The sequence below is a fragment of the Stereum hirsutum genome (assembly GCF_000264905.1).
Source record: "Stereum hirsutum FP-91666 SS1 unplaced genomic scaffold STEHIscaffold_7, whole genome shotgun sequence".
NCBI lineage: Eukaryota > Fungi > Basidiomycota > Agaricomycetes > Russulales > Stereaceae > Stereum > Stereum hirsutum.
The window spans coordinates 296,980-324,919 of NW_006763137.1; the positions used below are offsets into that span (position 1 = coordinate 296,980).

At 50.9% G+C, this 27,940-nt stretch overlaps 11 protein-coding genes across 11 annotated transcripts; 6 read left to right on the top strand and 5 right to left on the bottom strand.

Annotated features, from left to right (window-relative positions):
* Positions 1–1,156: 1,156 nt before the first annotated feature.
* STEHIDRAFT_156736 (uncharacterized protein) lies at positions 1,157–2,495 on the top strand (the record flags this gene model as incomplete). The annotated part of the gene is made up of 5 exons (XM_007304078.1): positions 1,157–1,163; positions 1,225–1,421; positions 1,492–1,832; positions 1,897–1,955; positions 2,023–2,495. The coding sequence occupies 5 exons, from the start codon at positions 1,157–1,159 to the stop codon at positions 2,493–2,495; spliced, it is 1,077 nt and encodes a 358-aa protein (XP_007304140.1).
* A 718-nt stretch (positions 2,496–3,213) lies between these two features.
* On the bottom strand, positions 3,214–5,598 carry STEHIDRAFT_78886 (uncharacterized protein). Its single transcript, XM_007303968.1, has 4 exons — positions 5,497–5,598; positions 5,118–5,404; positions 4,097–4,218; positions 3,214–4,028 (listed from the first exon to the last, which is right to left on the bottom strand). The coding sequence occupies exons 1-4, from the start codon at positions 5,524–5,526 to the stop codon at positions 3,319–3,321; spliced, it is 1,149 nt and encodes a 382-aa protein (XP_007304030.1). The 5' UTR covers positions 5,527–5,598; the 3' UTR covers positions 3,214–3,318.
* Positions 5,599–6,353: 755 nt separating this feature from the next.
* On the top strand, positions 6,354–7,821 carry STEHIDRAFT_57112 (mitochondrial carrier protein; the record flags this gene model as incomplete). Its single annotated transcript, XM_007303888.1, has 4 exons — positions 6,354–6,391; positions 6,492–6,615; positions 6,968–7,682; positions 7,754–7,821. The coding sequence occupies 4 exons, from the start codon at positions 6,354–6,356 to the stop codon at positions 7,819–7,821; spliced, it is 945 nt and encodes a 314-aa protein (XP_007303950.1).
* Positions 7,822–9,869: 2,048 nt separating this feature from the next.
* Positions 9,870–10,547, top strand: STEHIDRAFT_57338 (uncharacterized protein; the record flags this gene model as incomplete). The annotated part of the gene is made up of 2 exons (XM_007303909.1): positions 9,870–10,115; positions 10,179–10,547. 2 exons carry the CDS (start codon positions 9,870–9,872, stop codon positions 10,545–10,547), a joined length of 615 nt encoding a protein of 204 aa, XP_007303971.1.
* An 819-nt stretch (positions 10,548–11,366) lies between these two features.
* On the bottom strand, positions 11,367–14,021 carry STEHIDRAFT_147043 (uncharacterized protein). The gene is made up of 7 exons (XM_007304079.1): positions 13,671–14,021; positions 13,397–13,588; positions 13,189–13,329; positions 12,997–13,110; positions 12,310–12,934; positions 11,866–12,220; positions 11,367–11,771 (listed from the first exon to the last, which is right to left on the bottom strand). The coding sequence occupies exons 1-7, from the start codon at positions 13,914–13,916 to the stop codon at positions 11,621–11,623; spliced, it is 1,824 nt and encodes a 607-aa protein (XP_007304141.1). The 5' UTR covers positions 13,917–14,021; the 3' UTR covers positions 11,367–11,620.
* A 1,219-nt stretch (positions 14,022–15,240) lies between these two features.
* On the top strand, positions 15,241–16,868 carry STEHIDRAFT_156741 (cytochrome P450; the record flags this gene model as incomplete). The annotated part of the gene is made up of 7 exons (XM_007304080.1): positions 15,241–15,288; positions 15,355–15,444; positions 15,494–15,599; positions 15,658–15,746; positions 15,805–16,098; positions 16,155–16,599; positions 16,654–16,868. The coding sequence occupies 7 exons, from the start codon at positions 15,241–15,243 to the stop codon at positions 16,866–16,868; spliced, it is 1,287 nt and encodes a 428-aa protein (XP_007304142.1).
* Positions 16,869–17,463: 595 nt separating this feature from the next.
* Positions 17,464–17,652, bottom strand: STEHIDRAFT_57189 (uncharacterized protein; the record flags this gene model as incomplete). Its single annotated transcript, XM_007303898.1, has 1 exon — positions 17,464–17,652. A coding segment is annotated over one exon (189 nt), but the record flags the coding sequence as incomplete, so codon positions are not given.
* A 162-nt stretch (positions 17,653–17,814) lies between these two features.
* STEHIDRAFT_156742 (uncharacterized protein) lies at positions 17,815–19,523 on the bottom strand (the record flags this gene model as incomplete). The annotated part of the gene is made up of 4 exons (XM_007304081.1): positions 17,815–18,436; positions 18,500–18,753; positions 18,814–19,015; positions 19,078–19,523. The coding sequence occupies 4 exons, from the start codon at positions 19,521–19,523 to the stop codon at positions 17,815–17,817; spliced, it is 1,524 nt and encodes a 507-aa protein (XP_007304143.1).
* A 427-nt stretch (positions 19,524–19,950) lies between these two features.
* STEHIDRAFT_110943 (uncharacterized protein) lies at positions 19,951–21,789 on the top strand (the record flags this gene model as incomplete). Its single annotated transcript, XM_007304082.1, has 3 exons — positions 19,951–20,176; positions 20,671–21,672; positions 21,695–21,789. The coding sequence occupies 3 exons, from the start codon at positions 19,951–19,953 to the stop codon at positions 21,787–21,789; spliced, it is 1,323 nt and encodes a 440-aa protein (XP_007304144.1).
* Positions 21,790–22,067: 278 nt separating this feature from the next.
* On the top strand, positions 22,068–22,654 carry STEHIDRAFT_57515 (DUF1768-domain-containing protein; the record flags this gene model as incomplete). Its single annotated transcript, XM_007303927.1, has 2 exons — positions 22,068–22,349; positions 22,451–22,654. 2 exons carry the CDS (start codon positions 22,068–22,070, stop codon positions 22,652–22,654), a joined length of 486 nt encoding a protein of 161 aa, XP_007303989.1.
* Positions 22,655–23,250: 596 nt separating this feature from the next.
* Positions 23,251–27,807, bottom strand: STEHIDRAFT_168435 (FAD/NAD-P-binding domain-containing protein; the record flags this gene model as incomplete). Its single annotated transcript, XM_007304083.1, has 12 exons — positions 23,251–23,906; positions 23,976–24,239; positions 24,304–24,382; positions 24,455–24,814; positions 24,879–24,930; positions 24,994–25,292; positions 25,355–25,445; positions 25,511–25,572; positions 26,038–26,575; positions 26,666–26,850; positions 27,347–27,699; positions 27,769–27,807. 12 exons carry the CDS (start codon positions 27,805–27,807, stop codon positions 23,382–23,384), a joined length of 2,847 nt encoding a protein of 948 aa, XP_007304145.1. The 3' UTR covers positions 23,251–23,381.
* Positions 27,808–27,940: the final 133 nt, after the last annotated feature.

A 27,940-nucleotide genomic window follows, 5' to 3' on the forward strand; every position in this document is an offset into this window, starting at 1 on the left:
TCCACCAAAGCAAACAAGCAGATGTTCGTCTTCGCAAGATACAAATCATCTTTACAGTTCGATAACGGCGATCCCTATGCACGCGGACAATCTGTAGGCATCAAATTGTTGATCATCACTTATAATGTAAGTCTATCATAATAAAATTCCCAGGGTGCTTCTCTTCTTGCCATCGCCTACTCGTCGATTCGGTTATAGGATGTGTACCCCGACCTGTTGTGTATCTTCTGTCCATCCAGCGACTTATACACACAGAGCTTCGCTTGAACGATAACTCGGACAGAAAGACCATATCACACGTGCACGAACATATGATGAATGGAGTGTCCACACATATTTAGCGTCTCCGAAACAGACAACATGTCTTTGTGATGCGCTCGAATAGGTTATCGCGGAGATTTGTTGCGCTTCAGCAAAGAAGGGTCTGCATGGGCTTGAGGTACCGTTATACCAACATCGAGATCAGGGGTGATTCGCACTACTGCATCAGTTTGGGCGGGTACTGTCTATATCGCGACCAAAGTGACGAAATTCCGTCTCCGCAGGGTTTCGCCTTACCCCGACCCTTCCACCTTCATGATCTCTCATTCATGGAACGGATGCTCCTCGAGCCCAATACTGGTGATAATCAGCACGCATAACATTACAGTTGGACTACCTCTTGAGACTGCCCTCATCGTATTGCGACTGTACACGAGTGCTCTGTGAAGCGCTCACCCGTGTATTCGTCGAAATGCTCACGTTCATACTATTTTATCCTTGCTAGCTGCGATTCGAGGTTACACAGAGCGCAACTCTTTCGGACCATCTGGCCAGAGTGCACGGATATCAAAGATTGATGTCTGAGTACGGTATTCCTTCACAGCACACGGAAATAATGCGCAGAATTGAGCCCGAAATAGCTCGATGTTTGAGGCTGTCGTCCACGAGGTAAGTTATACCCATGCCCGGCCTTGCCAGGCTCTACTGCTACCTGAAATCAAAGGGGATAGACATGATACGTCTGTGTGTTCCTCTGATCTTCGTTGTGCCTATCCGTCTCGCAGACATCTTTCTGACAAATTGTTCTAAATTGGTGACCGAAGTCGGTCATCGAGCTCACCTACAAACTTTGATCCAGAGTCATCCCCCAAACATTCATAAGCCTAAGACCACGATGCAGAGTGCTGCCGTGCTCCCGCTATCTCCTCCTCCTGTCGTCTAACACTCCGGTCATTCCTACAGCCCCTGCTGGCACAATATGGGTCGCAGCAGTGGGCCCATCTCTAAACTTTCTCATGATTGCGTCTACTATGGGCTCAGCGCTAGTGACGATGTTTATGGCCCTCTTCTTCTTTTCGACGCCTGCACTACGAAGAAAACCTATATTTATCCTGAACGTCCTTTCGCTCCTTGTCGGGATGACGTTCGCAGGCCTCAATGTTTACGAACAGGCGAGAAACTGAAATGTCCATCTTAGCTCCGTTAATCTCATTCCTTCGCGTGTGTTAGTTCCACGCACTTCTTCAGCCCACAGTACCATTGGGTTCAAAGGCCTCGATAGCGATAGGGACTATCGACGGTTTGACGCCAACGCTCATCGACGCCATTCTTCTTCTGCGACTATACGCTGTTTATCCTTACAACCGCACTCCCCGTCTCAAGTTTTTGATCACCTTGGGCGTCCCGGTCATAGTCAAGATCGGCCGCATCATCAATGCAGCCTTTTTTCTCAGCAATTATGCACATACAATTCACGCCACGACAAGTGTCAGTGGTGCTGCTTCCATCCTGGTCACCATAACGTTTCCGTCTATCAAGATCGAATGGTCGCTGCAGATCTTCGATGATGTGTACGTGGACGGCCCGTGCTCGAATCATCTGAATATTAAGCAAGACTTTGATTGATTATACCAGATGGTCCTCAATGATCTTCCTAGGCCACATATATAAACGAAGTGCCTACAGGAGAGACCGTGAGGGATCTTCCTGCCACAGCGCGACTCGAATTTTTGGCTGACGCTCTGCCGGTGCATATTGTAGGCACAGTGTCACAAACCATCCGAACCCTTTTCTGGATATCCGCTACGAACTTTGTCTTCCCGGTGATGCTCAGCGTTGCGCAATTGGTAGTCTACTTCGCAAGGCCCGACAACTATCTCATTGCCATATACGTCGCTCAAGTTAACTTCTACTTCACCATCATGGGCGTCGTGTTCGCTACACTATGGGTCGCGAAAGGGCGGTGGAAGAAGGACCATCTGAATCAAACACCGTCCGAATCATATCACACAGCGACGCAGCTAGCGTCCGATCCTTTCCAGTCGATCCAGAGACCATCACCATACGGAAAGACGGCATTGTCCTTCGCGCCGACGGGGCCCGCGGTGGACATCAATATAGCTCGCTCGACAGAGATATATGCGCAGTCGAGCAATGGTTCTGACATTGTGTCCACGAAGGTACAAATAGGCTCGTCGGCATATGAATTGGTTGAGAGAACCATCGAGGCGTGAATCACGGTATGTCGTAAGCAGACGTTCTGTGTCTCGTTCGTGGCACTGACTGGCTGTCAATTATAGCTTCACTTCCGAGTCGCTGGGGGTTGCTTGCTTTGTTGTCGTTAATTAATGTTCATCGGACTCGCAGGATCAGCATTCATAGCATCCATGGAAGGAGCCCGATGGGATATTACTGCGGATATCGTCGACTTCAAGTTCAAGTCGCAGTTCAAACTCACAAGGTCCGCCACAAAGCGGCGCTCACCGCTCGTGGCACTGGGACATCCTTCATCGGGTCGCCAATTAATTGGCTGCCGCTGCGACCTCTACCGCGACTAGTTGCGACATGTTGCGACCAAAGTATAAACCATTTAAACCTGATTGTCAAGCCCTCGTACTCAGTCATATCATATAGTATAAGTACTGTGATTTTGAGCAAGACCCTCCAGATGCGTTGAGCCTGACATTCAGCCTACTGAACGAAATATAACGGTAAGAGCGATGAGACGACTACTTAGTAGATTCGATAGAGCTAAGACCTTGAAATCGATTTGGTCGGTCCATAAAACCGGTTCCTGCACACAAGGGGAGGGAAATTTGAAGTGGCGTCTGACCTGAATTTCCCACGTTCCACTCGATGGATCCTTGGCTGTGGCTCGCTCACACTGACGGCGAAGTAGAGGAAACCATACTGTAAGCAGAAAGATATTATAAATTGTGAGCTGGTAATGATATGATTCTACGCTCCAAGGTCCCGAAAGTCTATAGATGAACAGGCGAAAACCCAGATATGCGAGATAAATACGAAGTTCCTTATGCCCAGTTCACGCCACGTCGCTCAAGCCTCTTGCTTATTTTCGTCCTCTGGGGCCTCTTCCCAAGCCTCTTCCTCCTCTTCCTTCGTCTCCTCTTTCTTCGTCTCCTCTTTCTCCACTTCCTCTTTCTCCACTTCCTCCTTCTCCACGGGCGCCACCTCCTCCTTCGCCACCACCTCCTCCTTCTCCTTCTCCTCAACCTTCACTTCTTCCTCGTTCCCGGCCTTCGGCTCCACTTCATCCTTCGGCTCCACTTCCTCCTTCGGCTCGGCTTGCTCCTTCGGATCCTCTTCCTGCTCTACGACCTTTATCTCCTCCGCCCTCGGCTGCGGCTTCATACTCCTCCTCTTCCCCGCATTCTTCCCCTCCTTCTTCCCACTCTTCGCCCTCTCCTCCCTCTCCTTCCTCTCCCTCCACTCCACCAACATCTGTATACTAATCATCTTAACCCCCCACCGATCCGCAAACGCACGACACTCATCCCTCCTCGCCATCGTCCCCTCCTCGTCATCATTCACGATCTCGCAGAGCAGCCCCGCGGGCTCGTGTCCCGTCAGTTCGCAGAGATCGAGGCCGGCTTCGGTGTGGCCACGCCGGGAGAGGACGCCGTTGGGGTGGGCGCGGAGGGGGACGAGGTGCCCCGGGCGGGAGAAGTCGGTGGGGATGGTGGCGGGGTGGGCGAGGGCGCGGGCGGTTAGGGCGCGGTCGTGGGCGGAAATGCCGGTTGTTGTGCCTGTGGGGTGGGGTGGCGAAGAGGTCAGTGAGAGGAGAGGAGAGGAGAGGGCAGGGCAGGAGACGTACCGTGCTTGTAGTCGACTGTGACAGTATATGCTGTTCGATTCCTGTCTTCGTTATGTTCGACCATCATCGGGATCTCGAGGTCTTCGAGCGTTTCTTCTGGCAGCGCTATGCAGATGTACCCGCTACAACATACCAATGAAACGAACAAATAAACAAACAAACAAACAAACAAACAAACAAAGGAGTTAGTACGCATATATTGGGCTTTCGACCGTGAGAGGAAAAGAAATTAGACAGGAGAAGGGAAGAAGTGGCTCCCGAGAGAAGTCCGACAGATTGATCCGTCGAGTATTCCGAGCTCTTCTCTGTGTGTATACTCGCATTTGGCTTGAGGAAGTCCAAAAGAAGACAGGAACGGGTCCGCTTTGACTACCTGCGACGTCTCATTTGGCGGATCCATGGTTGAGATGTTACTGGGACTACCCAGCTGGCTCAGAAAGACTGTACTACGGTCGTGCTACCGAGTATAAAGCTGCGTTCGTACCACACGATCTGGACCGTGCTCTTTCTCTCCCCTCCCTCGCCGAAGCCACCTATCTCTGTCCCTCACCCCTTCAAGGAGCATCCGTGCAACACGTCCACCGCCAAACTCCCAAGGATAAACACGCTTCAACACCACGCTCCCTCTCGATGCTGGGGCTACAGGCCACTGGTGTATTACCAGATGAGAATGGAGCATATACTCCCTCCGACGACATCGGAGCATCGACGTAGCCTGCCACACAAGCCGTGGTCGAATGTAGCCCAACACAAGAGGCACATACACTTTGAGGAGCCGTCTGCACAACGCCAAAGACATCGAAGATAGGGAACTTTGTATGCCACAGCTCGAGCCTGGTGCTCTCGGTGGTTCAGCTCTGCATGACTATCTCCTACGTGGAGTAGTCTGGAGGCAGCTACACCCACGTTGGCCGAAAAGGAGACACTGTCTGTCCAATTCACCAGCACCCCACAACCACTTCGAACCCACAAACCCACCCAACCCAACCGTACCGTACCAAGTGAAAACGAAAGCGCACACCTTGTATGTTTGATCATCCACGCCATCTGTTCCGTCGTGACCCCATCCGCCGCGACGATCAAATCACCCTCATTCTCCCTATTCTCGTCGTCCATAACCACCAAGAACTCGCCCATGGCGAACGCGGCCATCGCGTCCTTGATGTCATCGAACTCGAACTTCGTGCGTTGCGGGATGTCGGAGTCTTTGAGCTGATGGGGTCGAGAGCGGCCGGAGGGGGGTGGGAGTTTGGGTTCGGGGCGGGGGGGTTGGGGGAGGGAGGCTATGGAGCCTACTGTGAGGGTTGTCTATAGGATTTAGCAATGGGAGAGGTTGGGGATGGGACGACGAGTCGAGTCAGGAGGCCGCTTCAGGACTCTAAAGATGTGAAGAGACGTACGACCATGGGGGTACCAACTGCGGTGAGCATTTTTGGCGTCCTATTAGCAAAGAGGTAGGTATATGTTTAGGGAATAATGCTGTGGTGTAAGTAGGGAGAAAGGAGAGGATGCGATGATGACTAGAACTCTCAAGTTCTGTACACAACGCTGACCGCTGGCCGCTGACGGGCATTGGTCAGTGCTCGCCGCGGAACACGTGCCGGTTCGGTAAAGATGAAGCACTCAGCGGTGCTGAAACACCAGCCAAAACAAAACCATAAAAATTCATCATAGGATCATCACGGTCAAGGTCTCATAGCTTCCTGAATGCATCTCTCGGCGCGACGTGGACGATGGGCTTAGAGGGCATGATACTTCCCATCAACGGAGGACCGCCGCTCGAATGTACACAAATGTAAACAAACTGCTCCCGAAGAGGTTGATGCCAAACGCGTCGGTCGTTGTTCGGACGAACGGAGGTCCAAAGTCCAAGAATGCCCGTTGTTGTGCATTGCATAGTGTATAGTACGGAAAGATATGCGATGAATACAACCCACTTTTCCGCCCGCGTTGACCACAAGGAGGAAGCTCGGACGAACGAGCTCTGAAGTCGCGGACGGACGATGTGGGTTGCAATTGGCTTAAGGGCTCCCGCCACCGCGTGCGTCGGTTCAAACCGGGGTCGCGGGACAGTTTTTAGCGGACGCAAGCCCTCGGCTTCCTTCGCTGTCACCAACCACCACCACCACTCAGTCTCCCCTCTCCATCGCCCTCGTCGTAAAGACCAGGTCTCGCTTGCATCTGGACAGGTTATCCAGTCAGGTCGTTCTTCGTCGCACCAGATAGAGTCTTCTTCGCCAGTTAATCTATTCACGATATGTCCCACCTCGCGCCTGTTGGCAAATGGGATGCTAGGTATTAGTCTAATCTCCTCTCTTTTCTTCAAGTCCGCACGGACGAGATAATGGTGGCGAGCACGGTGCTGATGGATGCGCGTTTTGTTGTCGTGCTACAGGTATCTCGGCCCCGTGCCCCACGATACCAGCTACTATGCAAAGTGCATGCTCGGTGGTGCACTCGCTTGCGGTTTCACCCACGCCGGGATCACCCCTCTGGATGTGACCAAATGTAACATGCAGGTACGCGTTCTTTATTCTTATCTGTTTTTTTTTTTTGCGCGGAAAGCTTTCCATGTCGTCGCGTATGGTGGAGGATATCCCGACGGTTGCGATTTCGGAGTGGGGTGGATCGCGTCGCGTGAATAGATAGGTGAAAGACGTCGCGGCGTAGATCGATATCCGCTACGATGCCCGCAAAATCATCTGCTCTGCGTCGAACGGAGTGCGTCGAAAGTCGCTCTGACGTAGACGGCTCACCGGGCCGGTGCCCCGAGCGCGGGCGGCCCTGTCGTATCTCTTCCGACTTGCATTTTCAACATCTCCTCTGCAGGTAGTGTAACTCCATGCTGACCACTTCCGTCAAATCTAAAAGGTTGCCCCCGAGAAGTACAAGGGTCTCGTTTCCGGTCTCTCCACCATCTCGAAAGAGGAAGGTTCAAGAGGTCTCTGGAAGGGCTTCGGCCCCACCTTCGTCGGCTACTCCCTCCAAGGAATGTTCAAGTACGGTCTCTACGAAGTCTTCAAGGACTTCTACATGAACCTCGCCGGCGAAGAGAACACGGAGAAATACAAGGGCGCGATCTGGCTTGCCGGTTCCGCCTCCGCCGAAGTCTTCGCCGATATCGCCCTCTGCCCGCTCGAAATGACCAAAGTCCGCATCCAGACCTCCCCCGCCGGAACGTTCCCCGTCCCCTTCGGAGCCGCGCTCTCACAGATGAACCTCATGAAAGCCGAGACCGGATTCCCCTTCGGTTCGCTCCTCCCGCTTTGGTCCCGCCAGATCCCGTACACGATGGCCAAATTCTTCTTCTTCGAATACATTGTCAACCTGTTCTACAAGCACGTCTTCACCGAGCCGAAGAGCAGCTACTCGAAACCGACGCAGTTGGGTGTTACGTTCGCGTCGGGTTACCTCGCTGGTGTCGTCTGTGCCGTCGTCTCCCATCCCGCGGATTCGTTGGTCTCGCAGATGGGCAAGCAGGCGAACAAGGGCAAGTCGGTTGGTCAGATCGCGTCGGAGGTCGGGTGGAGCAACCTTGCCACGAAGGGTCTCGGTGCTCGTGTGATCATGATCGGTACTCTCACTGGTGCGTCGCTTTTCATCTTTTTTTTGACACCGGGAATAGCTTGTTGATGCGTTCAATTGCGAATTATATAGGCTTCCAATGGTGGATCTACGACTCGTTCAAGACCACCATGGGTATGGGTACCACCGGTGGCAAGTAAAAGTTGAAATGAACCTCGACGAACGATCGCGTCCGCAAAATGTCTATATAGTGAGTACTTTCTCTCTGCTCGACAACTCCCCTCCCATCCCCGTTCGCTCGCGATTTGCTGACATCCCTCCCCATCCCGCAGGATCTCACGGACTCGTCTCACCTTCGTTGTCGCTTCTCATTTCCTCTTGACTTCGCTCCTACCCCATTATCCGTCTCTGTCCCGTCTTGAACACCCCCTACCGTACCAATACCATCTCCCCTCTTATCGCTATCTATCTATTACTCTAGTAGTTGACGATTACTCTCCTCTCCTCCATCCATCCCTCCCTACTACATTGAGTCGAACGGTAGAAAGGCCCACTTGTGTGTGCACACACTTTTTGTGCGGATTGAACTGCATGAATTGGATAGACGAATATACACTTTTTTCTCTCTCTTTTCTCTCTCACTCTCTGACACTCGATCGCTGTTGGGGATCGCGAAACAAACGAGAGGGGCTGTGTGGTTTCGGATGAGAGAATCGTGCGGTTCCATTGAATACTGGAACGGTAAGTATGTGAGGTCGAGTGGGAATTTGGACGTGAAGGCCACATCGATGTTGATTGGACGCCACAGTCAGCGGACTCTGAATTTGTTCCGAGCCGGGGCTGCGGCCTGCCACGAACGGCGAGCGCTTTGTGGAGGACCTTGAAAGTTGAACTTGATCATGTCCACGACATCGTGACTCGGATCTCTCCTCCTGCTTTGCTTTTGATCCCCATTTCTCTGATAAACCAATCCACAAATATTATTGGTACTCGTGATTCTCGCTGACTCCAGGGTGGGTTCACGTTGGTCCACATGTGGTGCCGGTACAAGCGTGAAAACTCACAACGCGTTCGTTTGTAGCTCTTCAAGAACATCACTGGTCACAACATTGCTTCTACTCGCTTTCCTCGTGAAAATCATGTCTACTCTGGCTTTGGGAGACTAACCCATACGCATGCGCTGCGAGCACAGGCTCATAAGTCTAACCTAAGACTCTTTTTCAAGTGTTCTCATCTCCTTCGCGTTCACATCTCGGATCTACTTCAAGGTGAGATCCACTTACGGAGCCTTTTATGCCACGACTGTCCCGTTCATAGCTGTGGGCGTGTTCAGGGGCGTATACGCCTTCAGTTCTCTTGCTCCTCGGATTTTTTGGATAGTACATATCTGGTCATCCTCAAGCGATAAGTTGGCGTAAGTCGATCTGGGGATAGTAATACTCCTCTTGGAGTACGAAACAGATGTCATGCTTCAGTGTTCCAGCGTCCAGGTCAGTCATCAGCATGGAAATGCACACACATCTATACGCCTTCCGGACTTGACACCATATTACCCCGTTCGGGCGACATCTGGACGTGTCTTCATCGCAGTGATGTACTGTTGTATTCTCGACACCCAGTCAAGATGCTCAAACGTTGCGCATCATATCAGAATCATGATGGCAGAGTAAACTGCGGGGAGGGGCGTATAGAACCCCATCACAGTTATGTATTGTTTCATCGTCACATTTAGACGTCCGGATCCGGGACGCTGCAGTTCAGCAGGATATTCGACATTCTCGCTATCTTCATTTTATCGCGTTCCGGAATATCAACTATCAGCGAACCATGTCAGTCTTCTGGGTCATGACTTGCCATGTCGAAGAGTGTTTTCCGCGTACTGTCGGAAAAAGCTACATAATTCCGTCTGATCTACATAGACTCAGCCCATCATCCGAGATCGATAGACGGGTCTTTCGCTGGATGCCGGTCCATATCAAATACGGTATTCCAAAAACAGCATACACGGCGAAACAGCCTTGCAGTGATGAAGAGCTCTAGTAAGTATACCTACCGTCTGAATTTGCTTGTCTCTACATAGCTCTTTCGGTGAAACGAAGACGCGGACCGATGATGCAATCATCCAAGGGATTCTTAGTAGGTATCACATTCTCAGCCATCATGATATTCCAGTATGTGGCCTCCCACTCGTCTATAAAGGTTGGAAGGTTACTATGGTATACTCTTCAAGCTCGTGAAGCTCGCCGCGATGTCTTTGAATACCTCGGCCCCTCTCATACCTTTAGCCCCACCGGGGACAATATGGGTTGCAGCCGTCGGACCAGCCCTTGGTTTTCTGATGATTGCGGCCACCATGGGTTCAGCACTGGTAGTCATGCTCGCGGCCCTGTTTTTCTTCTCAACGCCCAATCTATGGAAGAAGCCTGTCTTCATCTTGAACGTATTCTCGCTCCTAGTCGGGATCGCCTACGCCTGCATCGACATTTACGAAGAGGTCAGAAATTCAACGATTCACCCCCACACTTATTAATATGACCTCCGACTATGCATTACTTAGTTTCATGCCCTCCTCCACCCCACTGCGCTTCTCAACCCAAAGCTCTCCCTGGCGATAGGGGGGTTTGATGGGTTTACACCAACACTCATCGACTCCATTCTTCTCTTCCGACTCTACGCCGTGTATCCATACGATCGCACTCCTCGGCTCAAATTCTTGTTCATCATGAGTATCCCCGTCATGATCAAGATAGGACGGATCATCAATGCATCTTTGTTTCTCAACGACTACGCCAACACAATCGCGGCTACCAATAATATTGGTGGTTCTGCTGCGGTCTTGCTCACTATACGCTCTCCCTTCATAAAAGTTGAATGGTCTCTGCAGATTCTCGATGATGTGTGCGTCTTTAACTCCTACTCGTTTTAAACCGTCGATTAACAATTTCAATACACCATTTCTTGCAGATGGTCCTCATTGATCTTCTTGATACACATATATAGGCGGAGTGTTTTTAGACGAGACCGTAAGTAATACGCCCTTTTTGCAGATCTTTTCTATTCCCTTAACGACAGCCGTTGTCATTCAGGCTCAGTATCGCAAACCGTTCGCTCCCTCTTCTGGATCGCAGCCACAAACTTCGTCTTCCCAGTAGTTCTCAGCGTCGTTCAATTAACGTTATACTTCGCGAGACCCGACAACTATCTCATCGCGGTCTACATCGACAACATCAACATTTACTCGACCATCATAGGCGTCGTGTTCGCTACCCTTTGGGTCGCGGAAGGACGCTGGGAGAAAGATCATCATCTATATTCAGTCTCTGACCTCACGACCACAGGGCCTGACCCGTCATCGAACCCTCCCATTTCTGCTGTCAAGAGGTCCTCTAACTACGCAAAGGGCCAAATGACGTTCGCGCCGACCCGGGCGGTCGGTATTACCGTTGAACACTCTACGGAGGTCCATTCCTCCCCGAATTCGAGCAATGTGTCTAATGACCTCACGAAGATTCCGACGAGCTCCTCGGTGTATGAGCTAGGTGACAGGGATGCGCCTACAGTGGGCGTTTGAAACGGTATATTGTACTGTTTCTCTATACATCGCATGAACACTGCTGACATATGGATTTAATAATTAAATTAGCTTCACGAAATGCACATTGCTCTCGTTCTTGGTTGGGTGGCACTTTTATCTTACCAAAGATCGTTGCCGCATTGCTACTTATGCATCTCTCTGATTTGCCTAGTTGAGCTCACTGTACGCATTACTTGCATGTGGAGATGGAAGTAACTATGTTGATCCGACTGCGAGTCTGTAACCGATGACAAGACCAGAAGAGAGAAGAGACTATAATACACGGAAGTTGAAGAGCAACGACTAGTAAAGTGACCAGGTGTATCAGAACGGAACACCTTGAGGATGTAAGTACTATAGTTTTCGGGCATGATCCAAAATTGCCCCACACATGGGATTGTGACTTGATACAGACCACACATAGATCAAGTCTTCTTCTTTGGGCCACTGAGATCTCCTTCGCGATAGGGCCGGAACGTCTCCGGTACGCTGAGAATCCCAAGTTCGTCAAATCCCAAGGAATCGTCCGTAAAATCGATCGACAGACCGCACGCTAGGCGGTGTTCTTTCCAGTCCCTGTATCGTAAATAGATGATGATAGTGCGATTAGCCAGGTACGACATCGCACATCTCAGTGTCGAATGAAGGAGAGGAGACGATAGATACGTACATCTTCTGGCATACCGCGCCACAATACCCAACGCCCATACAAGCCTTGCACTTCTTCCCGCCCTTCTCAGTACAGCCTCTCCTCCCGCACTGTTTCTCGTCCGCACAAGTGTGTTGTAACACGGCGATCCACCACCACCCTCTGGTGTCATCGATTCCGGGTCGACTGGGGCCAGTGGGTAGGACAACGTCGCGAGTGAGAAGTCGAGGAGGCAGGGATCCAGTGACTTTGTATGCGTCGTCGAAAAGCAAGCGGTAGGTTCGGGGACGAGGGAGCTGTGAGCGAAGGACGGAGATGATGGGCGGGTGAGTTTGGGCGAGTCGGAGCAAAGTGGAGAAAATCTTGCAGATCTCGGCTGGAAGACGGTGTAGAGGTGAAAATGTGTTCAGTATCTGGAACTAATGCGTGGCAGAGATGATGGATTAAAACTGTAGGTGAACGTACCATGAACTCCAGATACAGGGAGACAAAGAGGTAATACGGCTTCTAGTGTACCGAAAAAGTCTACCTCCCCGAATACTCGTAGGAGGGTTGGGAGTTCATCCCTATCGCACTGAGCGCAGGTGAACAGGATAAAGCTCAAAAAGTTTAGCACTGGAAGGTAGAGCATCCCTCTACAATCCGTCCTACGCAATAGGTCGAACACCGTCTGCCAGAACGGTCGCGATTTGATGAAAGCCGTAATGACTGGTGGCGAGATAGGTGGCGGAAAAGCGGCCGTATCGCCTGGATCAGTTACGCGCCAGGTCTGCTCTCCATATGCGGACATCCAAAGACGCCTTTTGAGCCAATCTAGAGCGGGAGGGACGTCGATGGCTGTAAAAACTTTGAGCTGTTTGCCCCACGCGGCGAAGAACCGAGACGGCACATCGTTCGTTGCTTTCAAGATCGAAGAGAGGAAAAGGGCTTGGTTTTGCTGTGTGCCGGTGTCCGTTTTGGACTCCGTGTCGGTAGGGAAGTATACAGTTTCGATGATATGGTAGAAGCATTGGGTTTCGAAATATTGTGTGGCGTGCATCCAGTAGCGAACAGCGACGGCCACAGTGAGGTCAGACTCAGTACAAAGAGTCTAGGATACCGTTTGTGAGTTGACTCAGTAGGGTCTGAAATGATTAGCGAGAACAGGCTAACCTGACGAAAGCTTGAATCCAGGTCTGCTAACGCCATTACGAGTCGAGACAGAAGTGTACGTTCCACTGAGTGATGATTATGCTCCCTGGAAGTCATAGATGGATCCCGCCACAGCTGCAGGTTGTCAAATGTCCGTCCAAAAGTCAGCAGTTGACAGGCTTGTAGACAAATGAATAAACAAGATGAACGAACCCGTGCCACCATTGCACCCCAATGCTTCTCCAGAGTGGATACAATGATTTTGTCGACGTCATCCTTCACACCTCCAAGGCGCTGCATCCTTTCAAGTGTCTGCGCGAAGACCGCTAGGGCAATATGATACGGAGATTTTAACTATGCACGCGTGAGTATGAGCACGGATTAAGTGGCCTCTTCAACGCCTAGAGAGATTCAAACCCACTTGCTCCTGACCTATTATCTTGTCCTTAAGTGCCTTTGGAGTTCCAGGTGGGTAATCTATCGTTTTCAGGGTTCCAGATACGCACTTGCATAGCTTCTCAACGACTCCAGCGCGTACGAGGCCTTCCCAAGCGCTCCTGTCAGTCCACTGCACGGCAGAGTTGACGATGGCGCGGATAGCAGGACATATGTCCTGACGACGAGATGATATATTGGTTATTGATCGACGGTGCATGGAACAAGAGATAGAATGGGCTCTGGGGGTTATAACTCACCGCTCTCGTGTCCCCCTTCTCGTGGTTTGAGGTACCAATGTGCACACCACTCTTTGCGCTCGATCCAAGGGGTATGTCGAAGATAGCCACGGTCCGTTTTGGGTCGGACTTGACGATAGCAATCCATTTTTTGTCCATAGAGGGTCCACATCCGAACATATTAAAAGGGTCAAGCACTTCTATCTCTTCAGCTGACTCAGAGCTGAAATATTTCGCCGCCAGAGTGGCCACGGCTGGGTCGTTCATCTTCAGAGTCTAAGGAAGTGGTCAATTGACACGAATTTCAGTACGACAAGTGATAATCTCGAAAGAGTAAAGCAGTAACTAGAAGACTTCGAGGTCGTCGTCAACGGTCAAGGCCCTGCATTTGCTTCCGTTAAGCGCCTGAGCCGGAGAACCCCGTCCGTGGCGTGTCATCAACGCGACTTTTGCGCGACTGTGTTCCTCAGCACAGCGTCCGAGTCCGGCAGTGCTATGTACCCCCATCCTAACCACCACCTACGTCCCACCAACCAAAGTTCAAGGTCGTTGCAGACTCTAGATTTTTTTTGGCTCGGACGTGTATGTACTCGGCTGCCGTTGGTCACAAAATAGTAGTCGCTGACTAGTATGATTGTTTCCCTTTTGCTCGCATACTAGTACTAGATGACTCTTCAGTAATACTTATCTATAGATGTAGGAGTACTTTCGTTCCAAATCGTCTGAACGACGAGTCTCAGCTGCGTGGAGAAAACTGATATTTCAGGCGCCCTGTCTCGAACAGTGTTTAGGCAGTTGCATTTTCGAATACTGTGACGAACTTTGTCTTTCCAGTTATCCGAGTCGGTGTTAATACGCAACTGACGGCATATCTTGCGAGCAAGCTGGGAGTGGACGTAAGAGATGCGAGCAGAATGACCATCATGTGATGGAGACAGTAATGAAGGTGAATAGCCATTTATGGAGACAATAAGTATGAAAAGGTGACGACGAAGTCGACGCAGCAATTTCAGACCGTCATGGCGAGACACTCCGTTCAGCTGTACGTGGAACGGGGATCTGGAATGACTGCTTCAGCAGCTCGGTGGTCCAGGGACCGCACGGTTCTGAGAACGATCCACCAAGGTCCACCACCATCGCGTCCTGTCAACTTCTCGGTTCGGATGCCAGATACAAGCTCAAGCATACAGCTTGATGCTTTTGCGTTCATTCTGTTACCTCGTGGAAGGACCTGCTTCCATTCGTTCCCACCCAGCGGACATTTATGATGGACGTGGGTGTTTTCCAATCTGAAAGGGTTATATAAAGCAAGTGGTTGTGATGAGCTCCGAATGTCGTCGAAAGTCCCTCGTCTCTGTGTCAGACATCTCCCGTCACTATGTTCACCATTCGTTCTCTCTGGGAAGTACTGTCGATAGTCTTATCGTCTCTTCTTCTTCTACTTGTAGCGGATATAACTCAGTACATCTTGTCAAAACAACGCCTTCTCTTGACAAAGAAAGCTTCCTCGTCAGGCGTTTTATCTCTCCCAGCGCTATGGTCAATTGGTTCTCCTGAGATTTTCATTCGTCATCATTATTTTTTGCGCGACATGTACCATCGCCTAGCTGGGGCTTGGTTCAAGTTCAAAGTTCACAACGTATGTCTGTCAAGTATTTCTTCTTCTGAATCGTTCAATTTCTGACCTTTTATGTCTCTATTACAGGAAAGCGTGACCGTTATGTTTGGAGCGGAGGCAAGGAAGAAGTTCTTCTCTGAGAAGATGTTTAGCGGCCATGATGGATACGGACTTCTAGTAAGTACACCACATTATCAGTTACACTCAACAATTGATGTCTCTGAAGTTTCCAATGATGAAATATATACCGTCGAACAAGCACGGTCCTCATGGAACAAATACATTTTCTTGGCTGCTTTCCAGTTTCAAGCGGACAGAGTTCTTGGAGCCGTGTATGCTCCTTCACAGGCTGTTGTGCTTTTATATGATGCTAACTCTTGAGTATCGTAGGTTTGCTTCCCATACAACTGGAGGCAATGGCGGAGTGCTCTAAGCTCGGAGATAACGGAATATTTGATCCTTTCGTCACCCTAGACCAAGTACGACTTTTCTCCTTGGGTATATTACCGACCGTGATCGCTGATGAGACTAACGTAGCTCATGCTTCGCATATCACTGCGCGTCCATCTTGGTCCTGAGGTCACTTCCAATCCTACTGTCTGTTCCAAAGCCATTCGCGCATATCGTTGGATATGCTCTGGGAATAATCCGAGCTCTCTTCTCTTTCCTCTCTTCCCAACGCCCGCTCGAGTATTTCGCATAATTGGAGGGGTACAATTATTCCAGATCGTCGCCGAGGTTTATAATCGGCGCAAGGAATCACTTTCTTCGCGTCGCGATATTATACAGACCTTGCTTGATACCAACACCGATGTCAAGGAGGCTGCGTCGGTTCGTACTTCTCATACTATCGATTGCCATCATCCCTGACTTTGATCATTGTCTAGCTTCTCATTGGGACTGTCTTTGCGGATCACAGCAACACTGGCATTGTTCTCTGCTGGTTTATGCTCCACATCTGTCACCATACGGCCTGGAGAGATCGTATACAAGCCGAGGTTGACGCATTTATAGCGGCTCATAAAGTAGAGGGCACGACCGTTTCGGAGTCACTGGCCGCACTTCCCTTCGAAACATGGGAGAGATCTCTTTCCACAATCGACCTCTGCCTCCAGGAGACTCTTCGTCTCGTCGGAAATGCCGCCATCATCCGCCGCAACATGGGTGAGGACGTCATCATCGCAGGCAGGACTATTCATCGCGGCGAGTACGCAATGTACATGACCGCGGATGCACATCACAATGAGACCATCTTCCCTGACCCGAGCGTTTTCAATCCACAACGTGACTTCGGCAAGCCCTCTGACGGATTTTTTCTCGCTTGGGGTGCTGGTGAGAACATCTATTCATCTCCAACATAGACAGTATAGAGAATTGTTTACACAGGCTCTCATCCGTGCCTCGGACGTCGTATGGGACAAGTCAGCATCAAGATTATGACCACTATGATCCTTTCGATGTTCACCGTGGATGTTGTAGGTTCTGATGGAAAGCGCCTGGCAGAGGTTCCGGAGGCCCGTCTGAATTTGTTTGGTGTTGGCTATCCTAACACACCAGCGTTCCTGCGTTATGCGAAGAGGAAGGGCACGGCTTGGGTCTGAATGTAGCATGACGATTGCACATAAGTATGTTCGGTGATACGTAGACATCTTATCATCAATGCAACATGCCCTTCGTATGGATGTCTGTCCACGGCAAAGCCTCGAAACTATACAATTTCCACATCGATGGTCTCCTGGATCCGAGCACAGCCCGCACCGCCTTTGGTTTTGACTATATTTGTGGGTGGGTGAGACGGCAAATGTCAAGGGTATAAAGACGCATGACAAAACAAGAAAAAGAGATTAATCAGTAACCATCGCCATACTCATCCCATGTCGTGTCACGTCCACATCGAGAAACAAAGCCGCAAGCGAAATGATGCAAAAAATAAAGGAGTAAAAGCAGAAGAAGCATGATAGATAGTAAGAGAAGAGTGATAGGTGGAACGATGGCGGTTACGCGCGGTACGTGGCGAGCACAAGCGCAAGTGCGTGGCACCCAGACTTAGCGCGAAACACAAAGGACAGAGGAAGGGTTTTTTTGATGGAATGATGCGGTGACGGTGATGGGTACGGGTGATGCGGATGGTGAGGCGACAGCGCAAGCCGCGAGACCTCAAATGGAGAAACTAGGACCAAGAGCAAATAAAACAAGTCACTCACGATGTCGATTCAACGCATCCAGCCTCGCAAACGGCTTCTTACACCCTTCGCACGTAACCGGCCGATGGTTCGAATGCAGCTGCTGGTGTCTCTTGCAGTCATGCTGCCTCGCGAAGCGTTTCCCGCACCCAGGCCATTTGCACTGGAAGGGCTTCTCGTCCACGTGTGAGCGTTTGTGGCCTGTTGGACAATAGAAGATGGGCAAAGCACACACATCAGATCAGGTTCATGTGGAACGGATATCAAAGACAGATGTAGATGGTAACACGTCGGCAAGGGTGGATGGGACGGTCGCGGAATGCGAAGAGGGAAAAGGAAGGGAGAACGAACGGCCATATCGAACTCAAATAATATCGTCACCTTCCGTAATCAGCTCTCGTGGCTCTGGTGGTGGGTTCAGCGCAGAGATCCTCAGCGTTTCCCCTACAAACGACAGACTGATCCCTTCCCCGATGAGACCGTCCAATGTTGACCCTTCTAGATCATGCAGAGCAAGGTTTGCATCGAAGACCCCCGCGAACTCAACGCTACATTGAGGTCCTTCGCGCTTCTGTCGGAAGGTAAGTTTGCGGAAACCGCGTCTAGACTGGAACAGCTGATGAAGGGCGTTTTCTAAGATATCTGGCGATTTATTTGGTGGGAGAGGGTATCTCGGGAGATTCCCAACGTAGAGGGTCCTATCCGCGATTGGGGTATGAGAGGGCACGTCAGGGTTGTCGTCATTCTCATCGACAATGCCCGGCTCTCCATTGGAAGGCTTGGTACGGTCAGCAAAGACCCTGATGCGACGTAGAAAGCGAATGCCATCGAGTATCGACGTCGTTTCTGACGAGGTCGATGTCAGCCCTACCTCCTCAGAGGCGCTGTCGGGAGCCTCTTCGCCGTGTGCTCTTGGTCTAGGCGTCACAGGAGCAACCTCGTCAATATGGGCACTAGAAGTGATAAACCACGTTTGACAGTAGGTGCTAAGCATGTGGATTTAGTTAGCAGGCAACCATGTCATATTGGATGCGCTCAGAAAAGCCTACCACGTTGTGCCTGTGGCACCGCTTCGATAATTCTTCTGGTTGCAAGAGGGGCAGACCGCTTCCTCCTCACTCGCCTCGGAGGGCAATCGGAAGCGAAGATGAGCGTTCATATTGATAGCTGATCCTGGAACGACCATCCACTCCACAGGTCGTATGAGCGTTCCGTTTTGAGCGGAGATGTCGTAGTCGCCTCGCTCGACAAGCCGTCGACCAGCTCTCTTTCGGAAATAAAATCGGAGAAACTCGTCGAGGTCCTAAATTAGTACGGGATGAATAAGATCTTGAGTAATAGGAGCGCAGACAACTGAGCGTACCTCCCAGGTAGAGCATAGCTCTAGAGGAAGACGGATGCTATGTCCAAGCATGTCTAAAAGTGATATGGGACGGCTGTCGGGATTCAGGCCACCTTCCCACGAATACCCCAGGACCTGGGGGATTCCTTGGACGCAACGGCTGATCTCAAGGATCGCTGCATGAGATGTGCGAACCTGGTGGTCCACCCGTGTGATAGTGATGCTAAAGGCAGCGGATTGATCAACGGATGAGAGCGAGACAAACCGACCAAAGGGCAGACGTACGAGTTAGAAAGACCTAACAGAGACCTGATAATATCTGTCTGCTCTGATAGCCTCCTTCGACTCTCAACGAGCTCATCCTGCTTGAAGAGACCCCACCCAATCTTCCTCCATGAGTCCCGCATCATACTTCCCGAGCCTCCTTTCTGCAGACTATCTCGGAAACGAGCTATCTTGGCGTACAAATCAAGTATAAGCGTCCGAGAGTTGCTAACGGACTGTTGAATTGCCATTTGGACATCAGGTGGGAGCGATGCCGCATCTTTGGCCAGAAATACGCCTTGGACGAGATGAAGTGTGCGTAGAGACGTGTCTAGTTCTGCGAGCAACTGTTGATACTCCTCTGAGGCACCCTTGCTCTCGCTGAGAAGAGCACGGACGTCGTAAGCTATCTTCAGGATAGACAAAACGTCTCCGAAAGAGCCAAAAGTAAAGCCAATGACCGACATGAAGAGGAGGATGAGGATGAAATCTATGGAAGTAGTATGGCAGTGCCAATATTAGTATCGGGCGCTTGGAAGATACACATCGATCACTGGGTTCCGTGGCCAGGAACTTTACAGCTGATGACCACCTCTGTGTTGTGAGATCAATGTTGTGAATCTGGTTTATGAGTTGACGAAAATCCGTACATCATGAGTGCAAAAACCAGGAACTTAGTAGCACTGGCCCAATCCCCAAAAGCCTTGGCCCTTGGGCCACACCAATCATGGCACGTGAGCCATTCGAACACGCGTTTTCGAGACGCGACGCCGACCAAAACAGATACTTGTATTGTGGTATCGATCTTCCCATCCTCCTTCGACCTCTCCACTTTGCTTTGTTGCTACTCTTCTCAGTTTGTTTGTTTATCTTAATTTGTATCGCAACGTTTGCATGGGCAACTCGCCTTCAAGATATCCTGTTGGCTATCTCAACCCAACGCCTGGTGCAGGTGGCTACACTCCATATCCTTTCCCACAACCGCAAGTAGAGAAGAAATCGAAGGGATGGGGTTTGTTCAAGAGCGAGAAGAGGAGGAGGCAAGAGGCACTTGATTTGGCCAGGCAATATATGCAATACACAATGCCCGCTGTGGTTCAATACCCCGCCACATACTATTGTGAGTGTTCTATCTTAGTTTGTCAGTTAGACTCCAGGTGAGTTCGTTCTTGCATCGGAAGTCAAATGATTCAGTGAAGCTTCAAGCTCGTTTCCCCATTGTCAATGTTGCGTCAATATACTATCGTTTTTCAATGCCTAGTAGTGTCGCGGTGCCAACAGAGTCTCAATACGACGTCCGAAGCTCTCTGAATGGCTTGATATTAAATCTTTGGATCTCCTTGGAGAACTATCTATTGGACGGACGTAGCACTTGGATAGCGATAACGACCAGATGGCAGGCTAGGCGTTTATCTAATATGCTACTCGATCGCTCGTTCATTGTGATAGACTGGAGTAGTGAATCTCATATTTATATGGCGAGCATGTGTTCCCCTGCTGGCGAAGGAACTATTTTAAGACGCTGTCGACGGATTATCTCACTGAATTCTTCCCTGGGCTGTGGCCCATCATTTCATGCACTGACCAACTCAACTTTGACTACCCTGCTCACAGATCCTCAAGCCGACCAAAATGCTCAGTCTGTCTACCCCCAAACCCTCCTCGCCCAATCCCAACCATCGAGCGCCGCGCAACAACCCGTCATCCCCACTGTACTTCCAGACCCGAATGCTCAAATGCAATCCATGCCCAACCCGATACCCTTTCCTCAACAGCAACAACAACCGCAAATGAGTCAGAATGGACCCGTCATACCTGATCTCGGCGACTTCGACCTCGGCCGTGATCGTGACCATGACCATCGTCAGCGATACCGTTCGTCGATAACATCCGACTCGGACTCAGACGATTCATATACCGACTCCTACTCGCCGACGGAGAGTTCTCCGTCGACTACGACGTATGAGCGAAGGAGACGAAGACGGCGGCGTAGAGAACGTGAACGTGAGAGAGACAGGGACAGGGACAGGGACAGAGGTCGATACCGGTCGCATCGCTCCCACAGAACAAGCACCCGCCCTCATCTATCTTCGCAGACCGCACATTCATCGCGCCACAGACATACGGTCAATCCCCTACCTCCGCCACCGAAAGACATCCTCGCCACGACACCCTATCGAGCCCTTCTACCAGAACTACCATCGAACCGCGGCGAGTACTGGCGCTCCTTCCCGGCCTCCATCGATCCCTACTCTCACTCCCATCCTCTACACGACCAAGGAACTCTTGGAACCTACGCCGAAGCTCGGGAACGAGAATTTGAACGGCAGGAACGTGAACGCGAGCGTGAGCAGCGAAAAAATGGCAGGGGTGGCGGGTTTTTCAGCGCGCTGAGAAGGAGAAGGAGGAGAGATAACGACGCCCAGGAGACGTTGGCGCAAGCCGCGACGATGATGGCACAGCAGTTTGTTCCACTTGGTGGCGTGCCACAGCCGACAAGGATGGGTATGGGAATGCCAATTCCTGAACATCATCCCCCCGCCCCGGACGGCGGACTCGATCCTTCTATGTCGAGTAATCAGATGCCACCAGGTGGATTCGTCGCTCCTCCCGAAGGTATGGACTATCGTCAGCACAGCGACATGGACCACGGGGATGGACCTATGCGTATGCCGTCTCCCCGACCTGGAGGAAGCGCAGAAGGACCCCCCGTCATCCCTCCTGTCGGAATGAGCATGATGAATAGCTTGGGGATGGACGGTCCACCGCCCGGATTCGTCCCTCAACCGCAAGGTTCTCAGATGCCTATGAGTCCAGGACCCAGGATGTTCAGGCCTAATGCTACGCCCGGTCCATCCAACGCAAGGATGCCTTCTCCTGCGATAAACCCAGGTGGTGGATCGTCTCAGCGCGGGACGCCGTATCAACATATCTCCACTCTGATGGGTATGCCCTCGCCTGGCGCACCTAACGGCGTACCCATGCCTTCGCCCTCGGTTATGCCGATGCAGATGCCGACACCCGGACCAGGAGGACAGCAGCAGATTCGTTTCACCGGCGATCCGAACAGCCCCTACTATGGGTTCTTGCAGCATAGTAACCATACGATTCTGTACGAGGAGGACCTGTACCCGACGGGGCTGCATCTATATGAGGCGATGAAGTTCTTGAGGGGCAGGTTCGATATTGCGGAGATGATTAGGACGGCGGAGACGCCACAGGACGTGTTCAGGATTAGTTTTGAGAATTCGGATGCGCAGAGGGAGGATTGGAGGGAGATCGCGTTGAGAAAGGTGCGTTCCATTCTTGGCCCTCGTGCATTCTTCCCGCTTTGCTCCCCTCTCTTTTTCCCTCGCTGGTATAATGGCGGCTAACGGATGCCTTTGTGGCACAGGTTGACGAAGTGCTGTACCAGAAGTTCAGACAGCACGAAGATCTCAGGCTGTTGCTCATCGGTACCGGGACTGCTGAGCTCATATACGCCGATAGTAACGACGGTTTCTGGGATACGGGTCCTGGCGGTGACGGGTCGAACGAGCTGGGCAAGGCGCTTATGCGCGTGAGAGAGAGGTTGATGAGGGAGGCGGGTATGGCGTAGTCTCCGCGAAGACGATATTATGATTGGGCGTCCTGTCAAGCTCTTAAGGACGACAACGACGGCTGATGACTGATGATGCTCACGATCTCCAAAATGATAATGGTCTCTGAATTTTTCTCTTCTTTTGCTTCGTGTTCATTTGGTTTCCCATGTGCTTTACTTTCTAACCTGTGTTGTTTCATGCCGTTCGATGCCGGTTGCTTGCGGTCTTTTTTACTTCTTGACTTATTCTATCCGTATACGCGCCACCTCCCCTTTGCTCCATGTTGTACCCTTGTCTAAACTCTGCGATACGATATGCCCTATTCTTCGTCTCATTGTTGCTCATTCACCTCCCGTTCTATTTATCTTTGAACTGCGAGACCTCTCCATCGATAGCCTATCCGAAACGCCTCCTACTTTCTTTCGAGCCTACCAGTTACTTATGTTGCAGTGCATCAAGTGTCTATACACGGTACAAATCCCGGAAGGTCACATATATACTGCACTATACTATTTTCCCGTCGCGCTCTTAATTTTCATTCAGTGAATGGACGGAGACGTCGCGGCTTGTCGCCACGCTATACATAACCGTTGTTTATGAATGTTCGGCTCGTTTGTCGCTATATCTTTGTTCGGGTAACTGATGTATACAAGAATCAGACGACGTCGACAGTGTACCACTCAAACTCTTTTATTGGGGGTAAGAAGTTGCAACAACAAACACTACGCCAATGCCCTCCCGCCACTATTCGTGAGACCTCATCACCATATCAGCACACTTCTCCGCAATGGCGTAGATCAGTGCCTGAGGGTGCGTCGCCGGAGCACAAGGCAGAACACTGGCATCCGCAATCCTCAAATTCTCGATCCCATGTACCCGCAACTCATCATCCACGACCCCCGGCATCGGGTCATCTAAGGCCGCCATCCTACAAGTACTCGAATAATGGTACATCGTGTCCACTTTTTCCTTGATGTACTCGTCCAAAGTCGCATCGTCGAGGGAGTTGGGGACGCTGACTTCACTGAGAGGATACCCGTCCGCACGTATTTGTCGGGCGAGCTCCGCTGACACGCGAAGGGCGGCACGTAGAGCGGACCAATCTTCGGGACAGGAGAGGTAATTCATGTCGCAGATCGGGTGGTCTTGAGGGTTGAGGGAGCGTAGGCGGATGTGCCCCTGAGATTTGGTTCTGAGAAGTCCGCAGTTAAGACCGAAGAATCCTTTCGATTTGTCTGCGTCAGGACCTCTAGGATCAGCAATGGCGCACTAGATTCCAGAAGGGTCCGATCAGTGATTCAGCGTGAACGGTGATTAGACACGGGACTCCATACTCACAGTCATGACGGAAAAGTCAGGCAGGTTTTGAGGGTCAATTGGATCCCTTTGTTGGTCTGAAAGAGCAACGAGTTTGCCGTCCTTGCGGATACCAGAAGATACCCCGAAAATTTCCATCTCGACCAGTGTACACAAGAACCATCCGGTGCCGTGTCGAACGTACTTGTATAACTGATTAATCAGCGTCGTCGGGCGTATGATCATGGCCCATGCCGAGTCACCCAGAGGGCAATTGTAAGCGGTTGGAACGAAAAGATGGTCCTGCTGAGTGGCAAAAACAGAGGCTTGGGTTCAGGGTCAATGGGAGATAGCATGGGCGTCGAGATACCAGATGCTTTCCAACACCCGCTAAGTTTTGGACGACTTCGACACCCATATCTCGGAGATGATCATGAGGCCCAACGCCACTGTTAACAACCGTAAGTGCAAGGAAAACAACATTTAAGGCATAAATAAGGGTGAATTAGATGACCACGAACCTCAACAGCAGGACATGAGGTGTTTCCAATGTGCCACACGTCAGGATCACCTCCTGCTTAGCCTTGATTGTCCGAACACTACCTAGGCTATCTGCGGCATGTATCTCAACAGATTCCGCACGCAAGTCATTGTCGTTTCGAGAAAACCCTAGCTTTCCTACTACCGCTCGGGTGCAGATGTGCAGGTTCTGAATTCGAGATTGGGCCACTTCCTTCGGTAGATAGGCGCGGAAGGCTGATTGACGCGTCCCATCGGCGCCAACGGTAAACTGCATCTTGTTAAATCCGACGCTTGGTTCAAGTGGAGAATGCATATCTAGAATGGGATCGAAGCCGATGGTCTCCGCAGCCTCAGCAGCCCTGGCAATATTAACATAAGAGCGTCAGACGAAATGAGCGCAAGGCCAAATAAAGGGTAACGCACTTCTGAGAAGACCCGTAATAGTAGCCGTCGTATGAGAAAACATTCAATGGGCCTAGTTCCCGCATGAGCATCGAGTTTAACTTCGCGAGCAGGGCTAAACGGACGAGATACATACCATTCGAGCCATGCCACTCCTTCGGAACTGGACCCGTCCATCTTTCTGACTTTAAGAAATATGGCTTTAAATCCTGATAGCTCCAGCCCTCCCTTCCAGCCTGGTTCCATGCATTGAACTCGCCGGGTACCCCACACGTATACTGCCCACCGTTGATACGCGTGCTTCCACCCAGTCCCATTCCAGATACAAGCGAAAACGAGCGGCCAATCTCACGATGTGGCGCGCTGTCGAACACGGTGCTGTGCTTTCCATCCGACCAGTGATGGAGAGAGGGAAGAGGAGTGCGGTGTAGAATTCTGCGCAAATGCGATCAATAAGATCCGCGGGAATAAGACTAGATAGTGAATGCCATACTCACGAATCACCAGTATCTCCTCTCTCAACAAGCAATACAGTGTACTTTCCACCTTCGCTCAGACGACGAGCGAGAACGCATCCTGCGGTACCACCTACAGTGAAAGGTGCAGAATATGAGCAAGAGAAACATCCTAAACCGACGACTGACCACACGTACCTCCTGCTATAATAAAGTCGTATTCCTGCTCCAATTGTCCAACGGAACGCGTAGGATAAGAGCTGTCAAATGGCCACATATTCGGCGTCACTTGAGAGAGAATTCCAGGACGTTGGAGAGGAAGGAAAGCGTGGGAGCAATGCGAACGATCGTGTATCCATCAAAATATGCCGCATCCCCGGGCAGTCCGGCCGAACTTTTAAAATACCTGCCCATCAATCTGCGTCTAACCGCTTCACCGGCGCCTGCGACAACTCTGTCAGGATCTGAAGCTGCCGTGAACTGAGTCCAAGATGTTATGAGATGCATATAAGTTGTCAAGACATTCAGAACAGTGGCGAGTAATATGTAAGCCACAAAAGAGTCACATACCGGAGATTGATTGTAAATACGAACCAGGTACGAACCTCAGCGTGCGTAAACTCGACAAATAGAGATGTTGAAATTTGGGCAAGCTGAAAGCTGAGACCGTATGCCTCATCGACACCGCGTCTGACGTCTCACGGCCCTCTTCTCTCTAATCGTACGTCTGCTTTCCTTTGCCTTTACTTTTCTCATTCTCTCTCTTCTTTCTCTCTTCCCACTCCTTCTTTACCAAACCCACACTGATCATCTTCAACCCCCACTTGTCAGCAAATGCTCTGCAGTCCTCCTTCGTCATCAAGCCTCCCTTCTTATTCCTCTCCCTCTTCATTTCCCTCTCTGCCCTCACTTCCTCGTCTTCCTGGCTCTGATCTCCCTCCTTTCTCTCAAAGGTCTTGTCATCTTCGTTACCGTGCACCAAGGTAGCCATGAGCGCCGCAGCCTCATGACCCGTCATATCGCAGAGAGTGACCGAGGCTGAAGCGAAGGAATGTGAAGGGTGTGGTGGTGGTGGAGCGGGTGACCGTTTGGACTTAGGAGGTCGACGACGGTTCTTTTCAGTCGAAGAGGAAGCGGAGATAGGACGAGCGAGAACGGGGATGAGGTGACCAGGGCGAATGAAGTCTGTTGGTTCAGTGTCGGGACTGGCGAGTGCACGTGCGGTAAGGGCTCGGTCGCGAGCTGAAATGCCAGTCGTCGTGCCTAATCATGGTCGCAGTTGATGCATCAGCAAGCGACAGGTATTTCATGAGGTAAATGTGGAGGAGAATATTGAGACTGTATACCACTCACCATGCTTATAGTCAACACCGACGGCGTACTCAGGCTCGCCTTCATTTTTCTTCTTCTCTGGCGTTCGCACCTTTCCTTTGCCTTTGCCCTTGCCGCGTCTGTCGATGTTCATAGCCGCATCCGACATCATCAATATTTCGAGGTCTTCGAGAGTCTCTTGAGGAACAGCGATGGTTACGAATCCGCTGTTTGAGTCACGAAGGATTGCGTGGTTGTGAATGGTGTTGGTTAACAGAAAGATACATTCATACCAAACGAACAACATGTGAGAAACAAGACAGGAATAAGATAAGGCGTAGAGAGGCAGGGTAGCCCTATGAATAAGCAGGACATCCCGAAACTGGGGCACACTTGGTGAAAGAGTTCCATGTTCGTGACACAGTGTCGCCGTACTCAGTGATAACGAGCAACTTGATAGCGGGAGGATGAAGTATGGTCGTTCCAAAACTGATTTCTAATCAGCCTCCTTCTGTGGTCTCGTCGCAATCAGTGGTGTGTACGTGGTATATCAGCCATCGACCACCTTCCAAAGCCGCAGTGTAGAGCCAGCGCTGGAGATACAACCTACGTCATTTGACGAGGATACCAACATAAACCCTCGGACCCTTCATGTCTTCCCTCACGTTTTGGAAGAATGCCGCCTTGCGCCTGGGTCTAGAGAGAGAAGAAAACAGATCTCACCTTGTCCATTTGATCATCCATGCAAGCTGCTCCGTCCACACTTCATCCGCCGAAACCACCAAGACACCCTCCACTGCTCCTGCTTCACTGTCCTCTATCGCTTCATCCTCACTGACAAGAACCAACATCTGACCTCTTCCGAACGCCTCCAAGGCATCCCCAATATCATCGTAAGCAAATACTTCCCTCTTCGGTAGAAGCAACGGGTCGACGTCGGGGAGTTTGGGACGGGAGCGTGGCGGTTGAGCTGCTCGTGCTTGGGCGACAGCTGCCGCGACTTGTTGTTGGACTTCTGGTGGTGGTGGGTTCTTCTTTTGTGAGAGTTTGATTACAATTCCAAGAGATAAATTGGTCTGACGAAGGAGTAAGAGATAATCCAGTCAGTACCACTCGTATTTCTGATATTGGAAAGAAGAACTGACGAGTGATGGCGCGCCGAGCGCTGTGAGCACACCGAACATGCTGATATCCCAGCAGTCGTCTAACCAGTAAGAGATTCGGAGTGTATCCTTATGTTGCTTCTTCAATTTCAACGGTATCACGGATAGACGGTGACGGTGAGACTGTCCTTCAGTAGAGAAGAGTATCCAGACG